The sequence below is a fragment of the Suricata suricatta genome, chromosome 14 (genome assembly GCF_006229205.1).
Source record: "Suricata suricatta isolate VVHF042 chromosome 14, meerkat_22Aug2017_6uvM2_HiC, whole genome shotgun sequence".
In the NCBI taxonomy this organism is placed as follows: domain Eukaryota; kingdom Metazoa; phylum Chordata; class Mammalia; order Carnivora; family Herpestidae; genus Suricata; species Suricata suricatta.
In genome coordinates this window covers 35,575,925-35,598,911 of record NC_043713.1, presented here as the reverse complement: position 1 = coordinate 35,598,911, position 22,987 = coordinate 35,575,925, and the positions used below count along the sequence as shown (strand labels likewise).

Below are 22,987 nucleotides of genomic sequence, written 5' to 3'. Positions count from 1 at the left end.
ATCCTCCCTCTCTCCCTCTGCCCCCTCCCTTGTTTGCCCACTCTCTCTTGGGGAAAAAAAAGATTTAAACATTAAAAGAAAAAGCAAAAAAAAAGAGAGATACTTTTAAAGATAAAATGGTGCGCTCTTTTTGCCATTTGTAACCCGAGGGTCTAAATTATCTGACCGCTTAAGTGACATAATTAAAGAAAGAAAAAAAAAGGATAACAGGAATTGGAATCTATGGAAGATTCCATGGAAACAGCAACAGTAAGGTGTTGTTCAGTCCTCCAGACCTACACATTAACCACAGACAGTTCCACACCATAGTTACTGGATTTACAATTGTTAATCTGAGGTCCCCCTTTGCGGGTTAGAATGATCTTGTATTCTTAAAATGACTGAGTGAATTACATGCAAAGTTCCTGATTCTGTCTGACGTTTCACAATCGTTTTTGAGGTGGAATGGAGAATATAAAGCAGCACACCTTTACCTTGGCTCAGTACACCTACACTGCCCTGAGTGCTCTCCGGTACCCCAATGGAGCCCCTGTGGTGCGGATTTACAGCGACTCTGAATTCAGCAGCCCAGAGGTGCAGGGGCCTGTCATCAATTTTAATGTTCTTGACCACAGTGGGAACATCATTGGTTATTCCCAGGTGAATTTTCTCCTTCCTTCCCTTCCCCTTCCCATTTATTGACAAGTCAGCTAACATACAGTGTATACAGTGTAGTCTTGGCTTTGGGAATAGATTCCCGTGATTTGTCACGTACATAGAACATCCAGTGCTCATCCCAACAAGTGTCCTCCTTGATGTCTATCTCCTGTTTTCCCTGCTCCCCTAATTCCCCACCCCATCAACCCTCAGTTTGTTCTCTGTGTTTAAGAGTCTTATGGTTTGCCTCCTTCTCGGTTTGTAACTTATTTTTCCTTCCCTTCCCCTATGGTGTTAAGTTTCTCAAATTCCACATATGAGTGAAAACATATGATATCTGTGTTTTTCTGACTGATATATTTCACTTAGCCTAACACCCTCCAGTTCCATCACATTGTTGCAAATGGCAAGATTTTGTTCCTTTTCATCACTGAGTAGTATTCTATTGTATATATATCCATATGGGTTTTCTTGTCACCTAGAACACCTGTTCACAACAGAATTGCTCTCCCCTGGAACTCCACAACCTTTTGGAGCCCTGAAATTCACAGTCCAGGTCTCTGAGTTTTTGTAGTAGCTGTGAGAAGGGCAGCCCATGCGTGGATGGAGAGGCCCAGCCCTTCCCTAGAGGCCCTGTACTCTGATTTGCATTGGGGTGCCTGGGTAGCTCAGCTGGTTGAGCCTCAGTTCTTACAGGCATGGCTATTTAGTTTCCCACCTTTCCTTTTTTTTTCAGCCAGACATTGTCATTTTCCAGTGTGAAGAGAGAGGGTCTGAGTCCTTGATAGCAGTGGAAGGTGATAGATGACTTGCCAGCAAAGGAAGATGTCCTTAAACAGTGTAGACAGAAAAGCAGTGTAGACAGGATACTATGTCTGAAGTCATTTCTGGTAGCCCAGTATACATCAGACAGTATCACAGCATCACACAAAATATGGGCCTCTTACCACCATGTATTTTTATGTGGCTTGGAATTCATAACTCCTTCTTTATGATAAACAGAAATAAATGATGTCCTTAGTATCACAGAAGCCCTATATGCCATAGTTGTGCATATTATGAGTGCGAAGGATTTAGTAGTTTGCTTATAACATAGTTTGTGCAGATAGATCCTTTGTATCTATTTTCCCATGAAAACAGTGCAAATAGTGGTTTGCATGCTGGGAACTGCTTGAGTCCTTGCCATAGCTGAAGAAGCCAGTCACCGCTCAGTCCATCAAAATGTCCGAAGGCATACCAAGCACTTGGACATGGTGACAGATGGCCACCAGATACATTGTCACAGATTGGCGGGGATGGGAGCCCAAGGTCCTTCCCAGAGTATGGTTCCTAGAGCAGCTCTGTCAGGAGCAGGTCCAATGGTCAGATAAGTTTGGAAGAAGGTGTTCATCTTCCCTTGAAAGACATAATCTGCATTCACCTTCATTAAATGCAGAATTTCTCAAACAAAGTCCTTGTCTCAAGAGATCATTCCTCCACTCCTTCTCTGAGGAACACAGTTGAGAACTATTCTTCTGGGGACATGTCCATTCTTACTGGTATCTGGGAGTGGACCCTCTACAACCACAGGCTGTCTCTTGGGTGGGTTTACTGTGCAGACGCCCCTTAGTCATACACTGGCAGCCTGACCCCACTAAGAACCAGGCAATTTTGAATGCTTTTGGCCGGGGATGGAAAATGCATCAGGAGTAAAGGTTTTGTCTTCTGAAATATGTTATTCTGGGTGATCGGTTAAAGTAAGTTTCATTCTTGGACCTAAATAAGTTGTATTTCCCTCAAGGTGTGGAGGAGGGAAGGTAGGTCACCATATGGTGACATATATGGTGGCAGACAGAGCAGGGAGAGAATTCCTCACTGGACCAGAGACGCCTCAAAGAGGAGGAAGAGCCCAGGGGGAGAGAGCTTCCTATCTGGGTGCCCTGCTGACTTTCTCAGGACTCTAGTTCCCCAAGGCCAGACCCGGGATGAGTTTCTCCCTCTGTGCGTTTGTAGAGGAGGCTTGTGTGATGAGTGGATTCTGTGGCTGAGGTGTGGCCAGCTGTCCTGGCTCAGGAAAGTCCAGCATGGTTTTCCTGGGCCACTTCACTGCATGGGAATTCCATAGGGACTTTGGTGGCCTTCAGGAAGATTAGATGTGTCATGGCAGGTTTGGCTCTCTTTTCAGGGGATGTGTAAAAGAGTTGAGCTTTCTTCTTTTGTTTTTTAAATTTTTAAAAATATTTATTTAGTTTTGAGGGAGCGAGTGAGAGACAGAGTACAAGCAGGGGAGAGGCAGAGAGAAGAGACACAGAATCCAAAGCAGGCTCCAGGTTCTGAGCTGTCAGCATAGAGCCCCATGCAGGGCTCGAACTCTACAAACTGTGAGGTCATCACCGGAGCAGAAGTCAGAGGCTCAACCAACTGAGCCACCCAGGCACCCCAAGAATTGAGCTTTCTGTAAGAAGCTTTTGGGTTCTCATTTTTTATATCCAGGCCTCCTAATTTCATTGTCTCCTCTGTGGAAGTCACTCTACACAGTGGTTAAGAATGTGGGTCTAGATTCTGATTGCCTTTTGGTTGACTCTCAGAGTTTGGGCAAGTTAATGTAAGCTCTCCAAGTCTCCATGAAATGGGGATAACAAAGTGCCCTGCGGGTAGTGTTGCTAATGAGGATTAAATGAGATCCAGTATACACTGCCTGAGCAAGGGCCCCTGGTAGGAAGCAAGTGCTCAATAAACATTGAGCAAAGAAGCTCCTGGGTGGGGAGGCTCCAGAGTACCTGCGCTCAGGCTGGTTCCTTGCCTTCCTGGATGCAGTGCTCATCCTGCTGCAGAAACCAACTCCTTCACCTGGCTGGGCACAGGCCGGGATCCCACAGGCTCAAGGTGAGAGGGTACTGCCTTGTGATGGAAAATTAGGAGCTAGGGGAGGTGTGGTCCAGATAGCCTCTTGCACCCACATCCTCTTCTTGATGGGGGCCTTCTCTCTTCTTGAATCTCGGTGGATTTGTGACTCTCTCATAACCAGCAAAATGCCACAGAAGGCGATGCTGTGTGGTGGAAAAAGCAATGCCACATCAGCATTATTTCTTGGCACATCCACTTTTGGGCCCCAAGTTACCTAAATTCTGCCCTGAGGCCACCATGCTGTGAGGAAGCCAAGTCATGTGGAGAGGCCAAGCACAGGCATGATGGTGGCAGTCCTGTTTTGAGCCTTCCTGGCTGGGGGACCAGACACACACACGCATAAGTAAGTCTCTAGATGATTCCAACTCCCAGACACCATGTCACTGCCAGCCTCAGAGACTTCCCAGCTGGGACTTGAGAAATCATGGAACAGAGTCAGGCATCTCCTCTGTGCTCTTTCTGAATTCCTGACCTCCTGTAGCTGTGAGCACAATAAGATAGCTATTATTTTATTTCCCTAAATTTGGTGGCTTGTTTCACAGCAGTGGTAACTGGAACAGCAAACATGGGGTAGGGGTAGGGTGGGCACGGGAGACTTCTAATCCCACTTGGCAGGAGTTGGAGTAGGGCAATGAGGGAATTTCCCTAGCAGCTGCCCGTTGAATGGAGGCCACCTGACTCTGGAGATGGAGTTGGCCAGACCCAGTGGTGCTGCCGGTCTCGGCTCAGAGAGCCAGGGAACACCTGGATTTCATTAGCAGGCCTCCATGTCACCGAGCTGTTTGCCCAGAGTAAAGGAGCAGAGCTGTTTTCCTGAGGCCCCCTCAGTTCAACCCAGACAACGCCTTCTTCTCTGACGTCCAAGGAAGACGGCTAAAATCAAGACAGTCATGGTCTCAACAGCGTGAGAGGCCCCACTCCTGTGCACAGCCTAGCTGGGAATGCGTGCTGGCCTGTGGTGACCTGTGTCTGTGGAAAGCACTGTACTGCTCCTGGCTGCCTCTGGCCACCCCACGCTGGGAAACGCTGGGAAGTGTCTGAGGGAGAAGTTTCAAAGGTTTGCCCAGCTGGGCAAGGCTGAGGACTCTCACTGGGCTCCTAGACCCTTGGGAGAGTGGAGCCCTTGACTCACAGCCAGAGGAGCCGGGCAAATATCCCCCATGCTAGCCCTGCCTTTGAGCCTTGAATGAAAGCAGATCACCTGCCAGAGTCTAGGAGACAGGAAGGAGCCCTGGAACTTCTAGATTGAACAGCAACTCTGTGATTCAACCCAGAGTAAGGGACCTTATGGAAAGCACATTGATAATATGCAGTATCGACACAGTAACGGGCGTAGTCCAGGCTGCCCACCAGACAAGGCTGCTCTGAGGGGTCGCTCAGCTGGGGACTGCTCTGTGATCACCCCTGTGCAGAGGACACCAAGGAGCGGCCCCACGTCCAGGTTCAAATCTCATTGGAGCATGTGGGTTCTTCTTAAGAAAATTATTTCATTATTTAAAAAATTTGGGGCACCCATGTGGCCCAGTCAGTTGAGCGTCCACCTGTTGATTTTGGCTCAGGTCATGATTCCAGGGTCATGGGATCCAGCCTCACATTGGAATCTGTGCAGGGCAGGGAGCCTGCTTGGGATTCTCTCTCTTTCTCCCTCTGCCCCTCCTCTGCTCACGTGCATGTGCACACTCTCTCTCTGTCAAATTAAAACAAAATTGAGATAAGATTTGACCTATAACATTATATTACATTTGGTGCACAACATAATTATTTGATATATGTATATAATGTAAAATGATGAGTACAGTAAGTCTAGTTAACATCCATCACCATACATAGTTACAGATTTTTTCTTGTGATGACAACTTTTAAGATTTACTCTCTTCACAACTTTCAAACACATGTAACACAGTATCAACTATGATCACTATGCTGTATATTACATCCCTAGGACTTATTTATCTTATAACTAGAAGTTTGTACCTTTTGACCACCTTTACCCACTTTGCCCACCTCCCAACTCTGAGAGCCATCAATCTGTTTGTTCTCCATATCTATGAGTCTGATTTTTCTTTTGTTCCACCTATAAGTGATATCATATAGTATTTGTATTTGACATTTTTTTAGTGTTATCTGATTTTCAAAAAATTTAAATCAGTTAGCATAGTTATAATAGTGGCTTCTGAGTAGAATTTAGTGATTCATTCCTTACATATAATACCTGGCACTCATCACAAGTGCCCTTCTTGAAGCCCATCATCCATGTAGCCCACCCTCCCACTGACAGGTCCTCTAGGTCCATCCATATTATCACAAATGATAGATTTCCTTGTTTTCTTTTTTTATGACTGAAAAATACTCCATTATATATATGTGATATATAATGTATATATACAATGTATATTATATGCATATAATGTGTGTGTGTATGTATATATATATATATGTACATTCTTCCTTTGATGGATACTTAAGTTATTTCCATGTCTTAGATATTGTAAATAATGCTGCAATGGACATGTGGTGCACTTATCTTTTCAAGATAATATTTTCGTTTTCTTCAGGTCAATACTCAGAAATGGAATTGCTAGATCACAGGGTAGTTCTATTTTCAATTTTTTTGAGGAGCCTTTATACTGTTTTCCACAGAGGCTGTGGCAACTTACATTCTCACCAACGGAGCATAAGGTTTCCTTTTCTCTACGTTGTTTTCAATACTTGTTATTCCGGTTTTCATTATAATAGGTGTGCAGTGATATCTCATTGTTGCTTTGACTTCCATTTGCCCGATGACTAGTGATATTGAATATCTTTTCATGTACCTCTTGGCCCTTTGTATGTCCTCTTTGAAAAGATGTCTATTCGAATCTTCTGTCCATTTTTAATAGTGGTATCTGTTGAAACATAAGCTCCTAACTTGGGAGTTTGGCCTGAATTTGATATTTTCGGTTTTCTCAGGCATACATTATAATCCATCTGGATTAACTGTAATTATCAGTGGCATTTTAGTAAATCCATGATAGAACATGGCACTTGAGAGTAAAGTTCCAAGCTCGTAGTTTTATTTTATTGTTAGGAAAGAGAGGTCCAGATATTGATCTGAAACTCTCTTCCAAGTGATCAGAATAAAACTGGACATCCTTAACACAGGTTTCCTGTCATATTGACCCTGCAGGTGGACAAAATGGCCAGTCTTTACAACATCCATGTGCGAACTGGCTGCTTCTGTAACACTGGGGCCTGCCAGAGGCACCTGGGGATAAGCGACGCCATGGTCAAGAAGCATCTTCAGGTTGGTAATGCTGGTCAGCAAAAGCCAGTGGTGGCGTCTCCAGCCACCCTGGAGGCTGGCTCACGTCTGGGGTGAGGGCCGGTTCTGTGGGCTGGGCTCATTTCTCCGAGCCCACCCTGGGGATGTGTCCAGGAAAAAGGGGTCAACAAAAAAAGAAAACATAGCACCTCTGTAGCATTTATATTTGACTTTGAGGGCAAAAATTTAAAGGCAGAAGAGGGTGATAATAGGGGGCGAGAATATGCAAGAATGTGCTTCTGTGTGCAGAAGGCCCTTACGTAGTGCAGTCCACCCAGCACATCTCCGCACTAGAGTTAGTTCATCGCTGGGCGAGGAGAGAAACTGTTCCAGGGGCTGGTCTGTGTCTCCCAGAATCCTCTCATCCCTGCTTCTCCCCTGGGCTGAGGTTTTTCACTTCAGGGTACAGCTAATATTTTGAACCATTTCATAAGAATAGTTCAAGTGGCAAAGAGCTCTTATTTATTTTGGAATAGTTTCTAACTTGAGTTTCTGTTGGTTGTCACTAAATATTGTATATACTAGATTCCAACCAACCACGAACTGGGTTTTATTTCAAAAGAGAGAGAAAGTACTGGAATATAAACAAATGCAGTTCCAGATGTAGTATTTGATCCTGCAGAGTGTTGTGGGCCCAGCTCTTTGGGTGACTGACCTGGGTTCAGCACTGGGGGAGGTGGGTGGCCAGTGTTGGCAGCCCAGCTTGGAGAGGCATGGGGACTCCGTGTCCTTCTCCCTCCACCTCCCAGCAGGAGCACCCAGCCCGCCTTTGGCTTTGGCTAGTCCTCACCTGGTCATTCCCAGAGGGAGCGCGACTGTCTTGCCTTCTTGTCAAAGGGCAGCTATCAGGAACACAGCCCTCCCTTTGGTTCTGAGGGAGGCTCACGGGAGCAGCCAACAGGTGTTTCTCCTGCTGCAGCCCTGGGTAGACCTAGAAGCTGACCCATAGTGCCTCTGAAACTTTGGTCTATCTTTTGAGGGGTCTGCAGGTTGGCATTGTGTGTGGCTCTGGGTAAATGCCTTCCCTAAAGTATTTCTTTTAAACTTTTTAATAACCCATTGAGATTGGTATTGACCCCAGTTTATACTTGAGCAAAGTGAGACTCCAGAAAGAGAGTCCTTGCCTCAGGCACACAGCACATATTAGTGTTGTGATTTTGTGTGCCTGGGTTAATTTCCTTCTACAAAACTATTTTCGAGTCATCCATGAGGAATGAATCACTCCCAGTGGCTTATTTCCCTTTTATTCTAGGCTGGTCATGTCTGTGGAGACGATGTGGACCTCATAGATGGGCATCCTACTGGATCTGTGAGGATTTCTTTTGGATATATGTCTACACTAGAGGATGCCCAGGCCTTTCTCAGGTTCATCATAGCAATGCAACTGCACCAGTGTGATGACCAGCCTCTTTCTCAGATCACCCCTGGGGAGGCTGGAGCCCCACCAGAGAGCGAGGCTCAGGACGCCGTGCCTGCCACCATGGACGGATATAGTTCCTCACCTCAGGAAGATGCTCCCACAGACACTGGGCTTTCCAACGACTTGCCTACCCCTGTGGCTGCAGTGGGCTTGCACCCACCTCTGCTCATGGCCTCCAGACCCCAGCAGACCCCTTCAGAGAAAGCAGCTGGAGCCCTGGATGGGCGCCTCGGGCCTCATGTCATCACCAACCTTTACCTTTACCCGATTAAATCCTGTGCTGCATTTGAGGTAAGGGTTTTAACAGCAGCACGAGACTGTTTTTTGTGGGGTTTTTTTTTTTTTTTGGTTTACTTTATGACATTGTTTTGATAAAGTGAAGAAAAAAGTACAGAAAGGAAAGCAAAGCATGCAGAAAATCAAAATAATATTCAGAGTATTGTGACACGTGAAGAGCCGTCCTCCTACCTCTCTTGATTTGTGCTGACTTTTGAATATGGCTCTGCTTAGAAAGACTCCTGAGAGACCTGTTTCTGAGTGGTGGATACCTAGTTACTTTTAATAATTATGGACATAAGCTGCACTGAGTGTGTGTGCTGGTTCCCTGCTGAAGCATTTTACCTGCTTTGTTAGCCATCTTTAAAACAACAATATGGGGGTGCCTGGGTGGCTCAGTCGGTTAAGTGTCTGGCTTCGGCTCGGGTCATGATCTCACGGTTCCTGGGTTCGAGCACTGCATCAGGCTCTATGCTGACAGATAGCTCAGAGCCTGGAGCTTGCTTCGGATCCTGTGTCTCCCTCTCTCTCTGACCCTCCCCTGCTTGCACTGTCTCTCTCTGTCTCTCAAAAATAAATAAAAGACATAAAAAAAATAAAAATAAAACAACAATGTGGGAGGCACCTGAGTGGCTCAGTTGGTGGAGCATCTGACTTTGTGTCGCTGCCTGCCACGACAATCCGAAAACGGACCCGAGGCAAGGGAATGAGGAAGAAAGAGGAGACAGAGAGTCAGGGGACGGAAGGAACACTCAGAGCCATTGCACCAAAGGTGTTATGCTTGATTAGCAGTTTGCAGCTTTTATACAATAACAACAGGAGCCACTGTTTACCAGACTGTTCCCCTCGTGTTCCTGCTTGCTGAAGCATCCTTCCCTGTGGCCTCATGGAAGGGTGAGTGCTCTCAACGAATAAGGTGGAGGAATTGTGGTAGACCCTTGTTTTTAAAGATCAGGTACTAACCGGACCTTTGGCACTTAAACACATCAGGGGCACGTGCACAGGGCGCATGGAAGAGTCCCAAGAGCTTGTCACTCTACTTACAGGAGGGTGCTTCTCCTGGACAAGAAGGGGAACTTCCCCTAAGGAGCTATAGCTCGACTGGTCATTCCTTCTGTGCTGCTGCTTCCCACATCTCCCCCTATTGTGTTTAAATGCAACATATGCATTCGAGCTCTAGTTAAGAAAGTATATTGGCTCCAACAATTCCAAAAACAACACCAAATTATGTCCAAGAGAGCTATCAACCCTAGAAGGCCAACAAAAAAACCAAAAGGAGTGTTGTAGCAGGTTAAAAGGATTAAATCCGTTTAAGTTATCTAAGACTTTATAAGCTATTTGTGCTGGGTCAACAAGGTCTGGCTTGGCCTGACCAATAGCAGAGATGTCCTTTTGTAAATCTTCCAGATCGAGGCTCATAGCTGAATGATGCCATATGCCACGTAGATGTCTCTGTACTTGCTCCCAAGTGGTGATGTTTTTGAAGGGCCAGGGGGTCACACAAATATGCTGGAACCCCCCGTGGCATATCAAAGACATCTGAGTTTTCAGCAGGGTTACTTGTTTGCCCAGAAATTCTACTGCTTCCTCCAAGCCCTCAGGGCGGCTCAGTATTTTATGGTCAATCCTATCTTGGGTGGCTAAGGTGTGGGAAACATTGCACGCTAAATTGTTTACATGGGAGGCTGTATGTACTGATTGTGCTAAAGCCACTGTAGACACTGTGGTGTAGCTATGAGGCATACAAGGGCAGCAATCCTGCTATAAGTAATCCAATAAACCTCTGTGTCCTATTCAGAAGACCATACAATTCCAAGGCAAACTGAGATCCATAATCAGCATACCAGGGTCCCTCCACTTGTACTGGGACCATTACATATGGCGGTTGCATGGCCAGAAAAACCAAAGGAGGTGAAAAGACAGTTGTTTTTGTTTCTACAGGCAAGCAATTAGTTAACACACATTCAGGGCATTCAACTTTATACATTGTCCCATTGCGAGTGGTAATGGGGGTGACAGACCCAGGGCCCACCACTAAGAAAAAAGGTCGGGGAACACAAGCTTGGGCATTTAGAATGGATAGAGGTATTAAATGTCCAGGCCAGGATGTAGCATTAGTCTCCAGGGATGCCTTGGCAATTACTAACTTCCATAATTCTGGGTGTAACATGCCAGAAGGAGTGGAATAAATCTCCCTGGGAATTGTATAGTTATGACGATAGGCCCCATAAGTCTGTGTCAGTTTGTTTCTGTCCACGAGCCGGCTGGGTGCTGGAAGGGCAGCTTTAGAGCAGTCAGTAATACTTAATCCAGGGATCCCGTAGGGCGCCAATATCTGTGGTTTGGCTTGGATACATTCAGACCACACAGGCCTCATATAGTTCTCTTCATGTAAATCATGACACCAGGGGATATTATTGGGAACCATTCCCAACTGGGGTTTGACAGGACTGGTTCCTGCTGCAACTTTCTGCACTTTTTAATAATCCCAGTCTCCTTTCTCTTTGTCCTCAAATCTACTCAGCAAATATGTAGTAGGCTGAGTCATCATTCAGCCATAAGCAGGTCTCTTGGTGGTGGAGGACTGAAAACAAATAGGTGGTGAGGCTGCATGGCTGGTCCAGTTAATGGGGCGATAAGCATGCTCTATGCGCAGACCCCCTATTCCCCCAAAGAGGCCAGTGACATTGGTATGGACCCGCGGGGAGGGGTCCTCCCAAGAACAGCCCGAACCATGGGGGGATCAGGCAAGTACGCCCAATAGACTTTCTAATCAGCGGAGACTAGATCAAGGATGGCTATCATCATGACAAACAGAAGGCTCACTGACGGCGGCTGACGGCGAAGCTGCATCTCTCTGCGGGCTGAATTGGCCAGGCGATGCATCTGTTGCCAGGTGGGGAGAGGAGCCCGCAGACGTCTGCGTCTGCGTTGGGAGGCCAGGTGCATTCGTGCCTTCCTCCCTTAGAGGCGGGACAAATCGTACACATCGGAGGGGTCCCAATGCGGAGTTTCCTCATCCTGTGGGAAAACACAAACATAACCTCGGCCTTTTCTCAAAACCGGTCAGGGCCTTTCCACAGCCCAGTGAATAAATCTTTCCACTTGGCCCAATGAGATGGTGGCCCATCTGGATGCCATTGTCGCTCCGCCACAGAGCGGCCAGTATCATCCACATTTAAAAAATTTAAAACAAACAAGGCTAATGCTAAATGCATATGCGGGGAGTACTTTACCCAGCCCCATAGGATCTTCCCCTCTTTTAATTTGAGTAAAGCAGATTTCAGAGTGGAGTGAGCCCTTTCAACAATTGCTTGGCCTTTAGAATTGTACGGGACACCTGTGGTGTGGGCAATATGAAATGTGTGACAAAATTGAGCGAGGCCTTGCGATGTATACGCAGAGCCATTATCTGCTTTAAGGCACTTAGGGACCCCTAATGTAGCGAAAGCTGAGAACAAGTGGTTTTGTACATCTTTAAAGGCCTTACCGGAATGGGCTGAAGCATGGATATATCCAGAATATGTATCCACGGAGACATGTACATATTTCAAGGTCCCGAAGGCAGGATATAAGATTACATCCATCTGCCATAAATGATTTGGTAAGAGACCACGAGGGTTAACAGAATAAGAAGGCACTGGGTGAGACTCAGGACAAGTGGGACATTGTTTCACAATATGTCAGCTTGTTCTCTAGTGAGCCCAAACTGCTTGCGCAAGGCTGCGGCATTCTGGTGAAACTTGGCATGACTCACTTGAGCAGCCTCCAGTGAGGTCATGACTGCTGGGTATAAGTGTGTAAGCGAGTCAGCCAAGTCATTTCCAGACAATAAGGGTCCTGGCAAAGAAGAATGTGCACGAATGTGTGCAATGAAATGGGGTTGATTCCTTTGTCTAAGTAACAGTTGAATGTCTTGAAATAAGTGATATAATTCTTCGTCTGAGGAAACTATGTAGGCATCTGCAAGATTCTGTACTACTTGAGCTGTATAATGCCTATCAGAATACAAGTTGATTGCAAAAGGAAATTTTGTTAAGGCTATAAAAACAGCCTTCAACTCTGCATGCTGTACAGAGGAGGTGGGATAAGTATAAGTAGTAGTTGTTTTATGCTGATCAGAGACAAACACTATTGCAATATTGCCTGTCTTATTGGCATCTACAAACACAGTTGGAGCATGGGTAATTGGCGTAGCAGAGATGGGGGAGCTGCTACAAAGTTCCACTCTAGAAAAAAATTGTATGAGTTTGTCAGCAGGAAGATGATATTTAATCTGACCAGGATAAGATGCCAGAGCGATTTACCAAGATACAGAATGTTGATTGAGTTGTAGTGCCTATTCAACAGTTAGCGTGGGACAGGTAATATATGCTGGCTCGATGCCTGTCATTTGAATGCACCGTGTACGACCTTTACTTATACGGATGGCAGTGAGATCAATAAAAGGGTTAACAACATGAAGTTGATGCAATGCTAAATGTACCCATTCTAAGGGACCTTGAGGTTGCCATATGATGGCAGCTGGCAAATAGACGGGTTGGACTATTATCAGGTAGAGAGGTGCGGAAGGATCTATCCTGTTAACATGCACATCAGATAGTGCCTTGTTTATCATATCTAAAGTTTGTTGTGCTTCAGGTGTCAACACCCTGGAAGAAGTAGGATGTGAATCTCCTTTTAAAATATCAAACAAAGGAGATAATTGTTCTGCTGTAAATGAAAGAAAAGGCCTTATCCAATTGCTGTCTCCCAGCAATCTTTGGAAATCATTTAAGGTAGATAGGCCTTTTGTTCTAATTTCTATTTTGGGGGGACGAACTGTCTGATTTTCTAAAAGGTAGCCCAGGTATTCAAAAGGGGCCATACGTTGTATTTTATGTGGTGCTATGACAAGGGAATACTCCTCCAAACAACTGGTTAAAGATTGAAATGCTTCCAGAAGTAAGCTCTTGGAGTCATGAGCTATAAGAATATCATCCATGTAATGAATACAATATATGGATGGATATCTTTTTCTAAAGGCTCGGTGTACATAGTCCTGATATAGTGTAGGACTATTGGCCATCCCCTGTGGGAGTACAGCCCAATGGTATCGGGCATGAGAAGCCTGCAAGTTTATTTCGGGAACAGAAAAGGCAAACTTCTCACAATCCTTGGGATCCAAGGGAATTGTGAAAAAACAATCCTTGAGATCCAAAACAATTAGGTCATATGACAAAGGGATAGCAGTAGGAGAAGGAAGTCATGGTTGCAATGCCCCCATGGGTTTTATAATGGCATTAACGGCCCGAAGGTCTTGGAGTAGTCTCCATTTTCCTGACCTTTTGTTTTGATAACAAATATTGGAGTGTTCCAGAGACTATTGGAAGGGACAATATGTCCTAAGGACAACTGTTCCTGGACCAATAATCTGGCAGCCTCTGATTTAGGAGTTGGGAGGGACCACTGATCAACCCACACGGGAGAGGTATTTAACCACTCTAGAGGCATGGCCTGGTGGTGGATCAGTGGCCCTGGGGAAAACCCACACCCTGTCTGCCTATATTTTTTTGCTAACTTCAGTACTTGTGGGTTTCCTTGGAGATTCTTACCAAGTCCTTTCCCAGGGATACACCCCATATTCTTCATCATGTGTGATACAACAGAGGGCTGTTGGATTAGAGGGACAGCTGCAGTATGTAAGGTGAGTCCCATGTCAGACAATATATCTCTTCCCCACAAATTAATCTCAATGTCCCGTATAAAAGGTTGAAAAGTACCTGTTAAACTATCATCAATTTTCCATACCAGCATATTTGAACTAGTCTGGGGGGCCACAGCCTGTCCAACTCCTCTGACAGGCACAGCAGTAGCTTGCAGTGGCCAACTGCCTAACTATAATAGTGCCTGCTTCACCATCTACCACTATTCGGCTAATAGCTTGCAATGAACAGGCAACAAAATCTTGATATGGCTCATCAGGGCCTTGTTGAATCTTAGAGAGCTCCTCTGTCCGAATCCCTGTAGATGGTAGGCGCTTCCAAGCTTTAGTAGTGCATTCATTGATTTGTGCATAAGCAATCTCAGGATAATCAATTTGCATGCCTACATCATAATAAGGGCCAGTGCCTGCAAGCATTTCATATGTCACTCGAACATTAGTTCTTCTGTTGTATAGAGCTGTCTTGTTTGCTCTCTCGTTATATTCTGCCTTCCATAATAGATAATCCCCTCCGGAGAGACATGCTTGGGCTATTACCTTCCAATCTCCGGGGCATAAGGCCTCCCTGCCCAAATTGTCCAACAACGATAGTATAAAAGGAGCAGTAGGACCATATTGAGCAGTAACAGTTTTTACTTCCTTGAGAACCTTAAAATTTAATGCATTATAAACTCTCTGTCCCGCTTGTTGGGTGACAGGATAGGCAGAGAATGCACAAGTGTCTTCCCCTTGCAGTTGGGCTCGCTGCAGAGCCAACTGTAAAGGAGTGCCCTTAGGAGGTGGCCAAGCACTCTGAATTTTTTTCAATGTTAACTTACTTTCGAGAGAGACAGACAGACAGAGTTTGAGCAGGGGAGGGACAGAGAGAGAGGGAGACACAGAATCTGAAGCAGTCTCCAGGCTCTGAGCTGTCAGCAGAGTCCAGTGCGGGGCTCGAACTCACAGACCGTGAGATCATGACCTGAGCTGAAGTCAGACACTTAACCAACTGAGCCACCTAGGTGCCCCAACATTTAAAAAAATAAGTTAAAAAATAATTACTGATAATGATGGTTTATAACATTTTGAGCACGATAAGAATACATGAGTCCATGTAGACACAAAAAGAAAGAGAAAAGAATTAATGATGATATAAACATGGAAGAAAGAAAGCTCTATCCTATAATAGAATACCTACTGATAAATATAGAAGGAGTGACAGAATTTCTTAAATTAACATTTTGCAGTCATCATATCAATCACTGATTTAGACACTGATGTAGGCTGCCCACCAATAGACACTAAATCTTGTGAATAAAAGTTTGACAAGGAACAGGGTATTTACATGTTCTCAAACTATCCTTCCACAAATATTGATTATTTATTAATGAACTTAATGGTAGAGAAACCTGGCAGACCCCATCTTAAGCAAGTGATAAAAGTTAATGTCACCAGCACTGGAACAAATTAACAGTGTATGTCTCCTGGGATGCACAGAGAAAGCATAGAATCACTCTTACAGAATTTCTGCCAAAACTACATAAATCATAAGGAAACCTCAGATAATACCATCACATTGGTGGTTAGGAGGACTTGGGAGGTGACCAGGTCTTGAGGATGGAGCTGTCATAAGTGTGATTAAAAGTCTTATAAAAGAGGCCCCAGAGAGCTCCCCGACCCCTTTGCCACATGAGGACATAGTGAGAAGACTCTATGAACCAGAAGTGAGCCCTCACTGGACATCGAAACTGCCAGCACCTTGATCTTTGATCTTCAGTCTCCAGAACCATGAGAAATAAATATTTGTTGTTTATAAGCCAGAGAGCTGATGGTACTTTGCTAGAGCAGCCTGCATGGACATCCATCCACCAGAACTCTATCTGGTACACCCCATTCCTTGCCTTCTTGCGCCCTCCCCCTGTGCCGTGCAGCAACTCTCCTTCACTTTCTGTGGTGCCTCGTCTCCCCTGATGTACTTCACTGGAAGACCCACCCACCCCCAAAATGCTCCTTCATTAAAAATTGCTTCTTTTTCTTCATTACCCTCAATTGAAGTTCTTCAGGTTCTTTTCAGAAGCTGAATCTAGTGCTCAGAGGAAAACAATTGTATGAAATTGATTCACAGTTGATTCAAGAATGATTGTCTCTTAACTACTTCGAAAGCTTTTTTTCACCTTCGCCTGCGCTTCTCTTCAGTGGAGAGCTGGCTCCAGAGGCGCCCTGATGGGGCTACTGCGCGTGCGCTGTCACATGGGCGCTGCTAGCAAGTAAGCTGTGGCCAAAACTCCTGTAAAGACCTGGTCATACTTCATTGAAATGTTGTGATTTTTCCCCTAAAGCCCTTTTTCTGTTCCAGGATCTCATCCAGGATGTCATAGTATATTTAGCTGTCATATCTCCTTAGAGTTTCTGGGCTGTACCAGTTTCTCAGACTCCTTTTTCTTGATGACCGTAAGAGTTTTGAGGAGTACTGGTCAGGTATTCTTTGCATATCCCTCATGGGATTTTCTGATATCTTTCTCATGATTAGACAGGGGTTATGGGCTTTTTTGGGGTAGGAAGACCACAGAGGTAAAGTATTATTCTCATCATATCATATAACAAAAGATGTCATTAATATATACTACCAACATGACATCACTATTGATATGAACCCTGATCATCAAGGTTGAGATGATGTTTGCCAAGTTTGTTCACTGTAGAGTTTCTCCTCCACCCCCTTTCCATACTGAACTCATTGGAAGCCAATCAGTAAGTATAGTCCACATAAGGAGTGGGGAGTTGTGCTCTACTTCTTGAGTGGGGAGTATCTACATTGATTTTTTGAGGTTCTTCTGTATAGGAGATTTAAGTTTTCTTATTTACTTATTTGTGTATTTATTATTTATTCAGGCATTTACTTATTTTGGTATTGATTCATGAATATTTATTTTATATGTTGGGTTATAATCCACTACTGCATCATTATTTTTATTTTTGCTCAAATTCTTTTGAGCAGTCTTGGCCAGAGGCATACTTTCAGTTGTCCCCTGCACCCCTTTGCCATACTCCCCTCATTCTCTTTTTTGAGTACTTCTTTACTTTTTGACCACCACCAGAGGCTCCTGATCCAGTCCTAGGGATCCCCCAAGGAATCCCAGTTCTTTTATATTGGAGAGTGGTATTAGATTGCAAGATCTATATGGGCAGTGGGTGTAATTTATATTTTAATTTTTAGAAATAAGAAGAATTCAGGAAAACTTATACACTTAAAGTGGATCAACTCAGTGACCATTCCAGTGCAGCCATAATTTGTGCAGGAAATATGTCTGCAGTATCAGAGTATGCCTGTGCAGGCATTCACCACTGTGGAAGGATATACAGAAAGCAGGAGTGATAGGGGCTTATGGGGCGGGGAGCTGGGGGACTGGGTTGGGTGGAGACTTTCCATGCACATTTTTGTTCTCTCTGAATGTTGCTCCATTACACACACTACCCATGCAAAAGGTCAAAGAGAAGAAGGGTCGGATGTGGATCTGGAGGGTGAATGAAAGGTATCTAACTCTCTCATGGTCTCTTTTGCATTGTGTTTGCTATACTTTCTTTTTTTCCCCCTTTATTTCCTTCTCCAAGAGTATGTACTGAATTCATGAAGATTGTCTGTACTTGTGCAGCCACTGTGCAATAACCTGAAGACCATTTTGAGGAGCCCTGCCCTTAAATACACTTACCTTTTTGTTTAGGTGACCGAGTGGCCTGTAGGAAGTCAAGGGCTGCTGTATGACCGGAGCTGGATGGTTGTGAATCACAATGGTGTTTGCTTGAGTCAGAAGCAGGAGCCCCGGCTCTGCCTGATCCAACCCATCATTGACCTGCAGCAAAAGATCATGGTCATCAAAGCCAAAGGTGTGAAAACTGGGTTCGCTTTCACAAATTAACTGTCAAGAGTAGCTTTTATCCTCATACAAAAGCAAAATAATAGGTTTTCCACTGCCAAATATTAAAATAATCCTGAAGGAAGTAAAAGGATGTCTGAAAGACAACAAAAAATTTCTGCTCCTTGTGTTTTGAGAAATTTCAGGAGGTAAAGATCTAATGAATCACTCAAAAAATAGAGAAGTATAAAATGTGAAATTATGTGTCTTTTTACTTACATTCTCTTTATTTCCATCACCTGTCATGATATGTACTCAAACTTTAATTCTTTCTTGTCGATTTTTTGTTATGAACTATCAAATATATATATATAAGAGTATAGGTTGGCTCTGTGCAATGGAATTTTATTTGATGATGGAAATGTTCAGTATCTATTTAGTCCAAACTGGTAGCCATTAGTTACATGTGGCTATTGAGCACATGAAGTGTGGCTAGTGGGAAGCGTACAGTTCAGGAGTTTTTTGGCGTGTTCACAATTGCCTCTTCTGGATGTTTCATATAAATGGAATTGTGCAGTATGTGACTGGCTTCTTTCATTTAGCATCATCTTTTTGAGGGTCATCTATATTGTTGTATATTGTATATTGTTGAATAATATTGCATGATATACCATTAAAATCCATTTATTAGTTGATGGATATTTAGATTGTTTCCACTTTTTAGCTATTTGAAGTCATGCTGCTCTGAACATCTGTGTATGAGTTTTTGTGTGAACATACGTTTTCAATTCTCTTGCATCTGTACCTAGGGTAGAATTGCTGGGTCATGTGGGAACTCTATGTTCAGCATTTCCAAAGTGGCTGCATCACCATTTTATACATCCAGCAGCAATGTATGATGGTTCTAATTTCTCCATGTCCTCGATCGACACTTACTGTTTTCTGTGTTTTTGTTTTTTAATAGCCATCAGAGCGGTGTATAGTGGTACGTATGTGGCTTCGATTTGCATTTCCCTAATGATTATCTTTTCATGTGTTTATGGGTCATTTGTATATCTTTATCAGAAAAATATCTATTCAGAGTCTTTGCTTGTTTATTTTTGAATTATTGAGTTGTAAGAGTCCTTTATATATTCTGTATAGAAATCCCTTTTCAAATCAATGATGACCAAATATTTTCTTGCATTCTGTAGGTTGTCTTTATACCTTCTTGATGGCTCTTTTACTTTTAATCTGCCTGTATACTATATTTAAAGTGAGTTTCCTATATCTAGCATAGAATTGGCTCATGCTTTTTTATCCACTTTGACAATCTGTGTATTTTCATTGGTGTGGCCTGTTGGGATTTCGATTGTGAAAATCACATATTTTGCAGTCACATATCTGTAATCATATTTTGATTGTAATGTCATATATTAATTTTAAAAGAACTTACATCATATAATATCAAGTCTTTTATTTACAAAGTGTTTCTCTCTATCTAAGACTTCTTTAATTACTCCAGAATTTAATACTATTTCCCAGAAACTTTTACACTCTTTTTGCCATAGCAATAGTAAGAGTTTATTGGAATATTTTTAATAATATCTTTTTTCTATTAAATATTTTAATTGGTTATTAATGCATATAGAAACACAATTGACTTTTGTATATTAATGTTCTACCCAGTACTTTTTCTGAAATTTCGTTAGTTTTATTAGTTGATCTGAAGATTTTCTCACATATTCTGTATAAACAGTCATATCATCTTCTAATAATGATAGTATCATATATTTCTTTCTAGTTTTATTTATCTTCTTTCTTTTTCTTACCTTATTGCATTGGGTAGGCCTTCTTATATAATGGCAGAGAAGTGATGGAAGATATCCTTCTTCATTACTTATTTGAATAGAATGCCTTTAAAGTTTCAAAAATAAGAATGGTGCTTACTGTAGGTTTTTTATAGATTTACTTTACCAGGCTAAAGTACTTCTTTTCTCATTTAGCCAAATGATGACTAGTAGTCAATCTTATTGAATGCTTTTTCTGTATCTGTTGGTTATCATATTTCTTTCCTATAGTCTATTAGTATGATATCTTACATTAGTAGATTGTCTAGTAGTAAATTATCCTTAGCTTCTTGTGGGGGAAAACACTACTTGGCAATGATTTTTTGGTACACTGATGGATTTGGTTTGCTAATATTTTGTTTAGTAATTTTGTTCCTATTTGTTAGTGAGACTGATACATCATCTTCTTTTAACAGTGCTTTTCTTATTTAAGTTTAGGTACCCAGGATATTAACATACAAAAATAATTGAGTAGATTGCTTCTCTTTCTTTTTATTCTCTGTAGCATAAAGATGTGTATCATGACAGGGTAGGGTTTATCCCAGAATGTAAAGAATGGGAGAGAGAAAGAAAACAAATACTCAATATCTTCCACTCCAAATCAGCATTTTGCGAGGTGGTGCGGTGCCCCCTCCCACCATGTATCAGACCCTCTGCATCGTGGGTGGAGTAAGGGCATCCTTTGGCAATGCATGGCAGGTCCAACTAAATAAAAAATAATAAAACAAGACATTAGAATGGTTTCATGTGTGTGATTTGCCACTCCCAAAGGTTTTAAGCATCCAGAGGTCAGGCTTTTTTATTCCTCTGTATCTCTAAGCTGAGTACAGGGCCTAGTACATAATAAACTCACTTCTGATGAACTTTGTTGAGGACTCTTGAGTTCAGTTAATGGATGGCTCCCAGACTCCGTTGCCTTAACCAGAGGTCTGCAATGAACTTCAGAAGACAGCTGAGGGCCAAAGACCCTGTGTGATTTATCTGGAGTCTTGGGTAAGGACAGAAAGAGGCTGAGCACAGACCCGCCACTGGCTATCCAGGACACGCACTTGTCCACATGCTGTGTCCTCTGCTGTGGTTACTTCTGCATAACCAATGTTCCAAGCTCGCTGTACTGCTCTCCCCTGCGGGTGCATACCTGGCACTATATCCTTCCATCCACACTCTTTTGACATGGCAGCATCTATAATTATTCAGCACAATGCATTCCTTCTCTGAACTTTTTGAGCAATTTGGATTAGTTCTTCTGGCTTTCCCTACACAGGGCCAGGAGTGTGGAGCTGGCTGTGCTTGTGGAAGGTGCAGACAAGCAGGGGATACAGTTCCCTAGGGAATACTAGGTACTCAGATCGTGGCGTCTGTCTTTGTTCTGCTGAAAGCCCTGTTGTGATGGGCAGGCCTGAGCAGCAGGCCTGATCTGAAGCTCGCGATGTGCCGGTCTGCTGTGCTGTGTTGTGCTCTGTGTGATGAAGAAGGACCAGGATGGGCAGGGACACAGGCATGCATGACATGTGCTTGCCTGAGGGACAGGTTGGGTCAATGTGAGCAGTGTGACAGGCTGCCATGCTGAGAGGGCTGGAGGATGCAGGAGGAGGGTCTGCCACCCATTCCGCTCAGGTGTCTTGGCTCCATGCCTCTCCCTGTACTCTTACTGACTCATGGAGGACAAAGAGTGCAGAGAGGGCTCGCAGTTTCAGCCTTTACCAAAGGTCTTTCACTCCTTAATGGCATTGGACCAGTTTCCTCTCATTCTATCCATGTATTTCACTCTGATTCTTTTGAAGAATGGATACCACTTTAGCGGGATAATGGGTATGAATGGTAACCATTATTCTTTAATCTGTTACATGCGTATGCTCTACACTCTTCATACATATGGTACTTGTAACTAATTTAAAAACAAAAGCTTGGGGCCCCTGGGTGGCTCAGTCGGTTAAGCCTCCAGCTTCGGATCAGGTCAGATCTCACGTTCGTGGGTTCGAGCCCCGCGTCAGGCTCTGTGCTGACAGCTAGCTCAGAGCCTGGAGCCTCATTCCGGTTCTGTGTCTCCTTCTCTCTCTGCCCCTCCCCCTCTCATGCTCTGTCTCTCTCTGTATCAAAAATAAATAAAACATTAAAAAAATTAAAAAAAATAAAAACAAAAGCTTCCCAAACCCACTAACATAGTAACAGTTTTATTTCTCTCTGTCTGTCTGTCTATCCATCATGATAACAATGATTGATGTAGGAGTCCAATTTGATGCTGACTCCCAGGGCTGTTGAGAGTTACCACTCCATGCTGATACCTTTACAGAAAGAGCCTTCGTGCCTGCCTATTTCTAAAGGATGTAAGGGAGCTTAGAGAACAATGACTTTAGGATGTGGAGCTTTCCAGACGTAGAGAAATCTTCTAAGGGATTTAAAGTGTTTCAGCTACTATGGATGTGACTGCCTAAGTGCAGGGTCTTCCACAAGAAGGCTGTTTGGTGTACCTGCTGTTATTGTTAATGATCATGCTAAAGAGAATCGCTTTGTTATAAAAAGATTTCCAAGACCTGGCTGATTATTTGATGCCATCAATTCCAGGGTCAATACAATTCTTGTATACTTCATGATAATGTACTTTCACGTATGTGTTGTTCTTTTTGCATGATAATAAATCTGTCTCTAACCTTTGTTCATTAGGGATGGAGCCTATAGAGGTGCCTCTTGAGGAAAATGGTGAGCGGACTCAGGTTTGCCAAAGCAAGGTCTGCGCGGACAGGTGAGACTCTGCCCCAGGTAAAAATCTCAGGTCCATCTGCAGGGTGGCAGAGCGGGAAGAGAGCAGTGCCCTGTAGATCGGTCCTCAGGTGCACCGGCCATCCCAGCCAGTCTGCTGCCTCTTTCCCCTCATGAACTCCACGCTGACCACACTGCCCCTTGCTGTTCCTCAAGCTTGTTCCCTAGCCACTTAGGGATACCCACTGTTATTCATGAGGCTCATTCCTGGTTGTACATTTCCTTTAGCTGCATTTGAGAGGAATGCTGTTTTCTGGTTAAGAAAGAGATAGTTAGGCTTCTCTGCTCAGATCCATCAGTGCTCAGATGAATGAAAACAGACTTCAGGGCGATCTCTCAAAG

General features: G+C 43.7%; 1 protein-coding gene across 7 annotated transcripts in view; it reads left to right on the top strand.

Annotated features, from left to right (window-relative positions):
- MOCOS (molybdenum cofactor sulfurase) overlaps positions 1-22,987 on the top strand; it is a 137,154-nt gene that overhangs the window by 96,670 nt on the left and 17,497 nt on the right. For 6 of the 7 annotated variants that reach the window (XM_029921728.1, XM_029921726.1, XM_029921724.1 and 3 more), the window contains 6 exons: positions 440-639; positions 6,689-6,805; positions 8,076-8,534; positions 17,925-18,087; positions 19,021-19,041; positions 22,550-22,628. In XM_029921728.1, coding sequence (XP_029777588.1) covers positions 440-639; positions 6,689-6,805; positions 8,076-8,534; positions 17,925-18,087; positions 19,021-19,041; positions 22,550-22,628 — 1,039 coding nt within the window. The remainder of the gene's footprint in view (positions 1-439; positions 640-6,688; positions 6,806-8,075; positions 8,535-17,924; positions 18,088-19,020; positions 19,042-22,549; positions 22,629-22,987) is intronic. The other variant, XM_029921725.1, reaches the window with a different exon arrangement.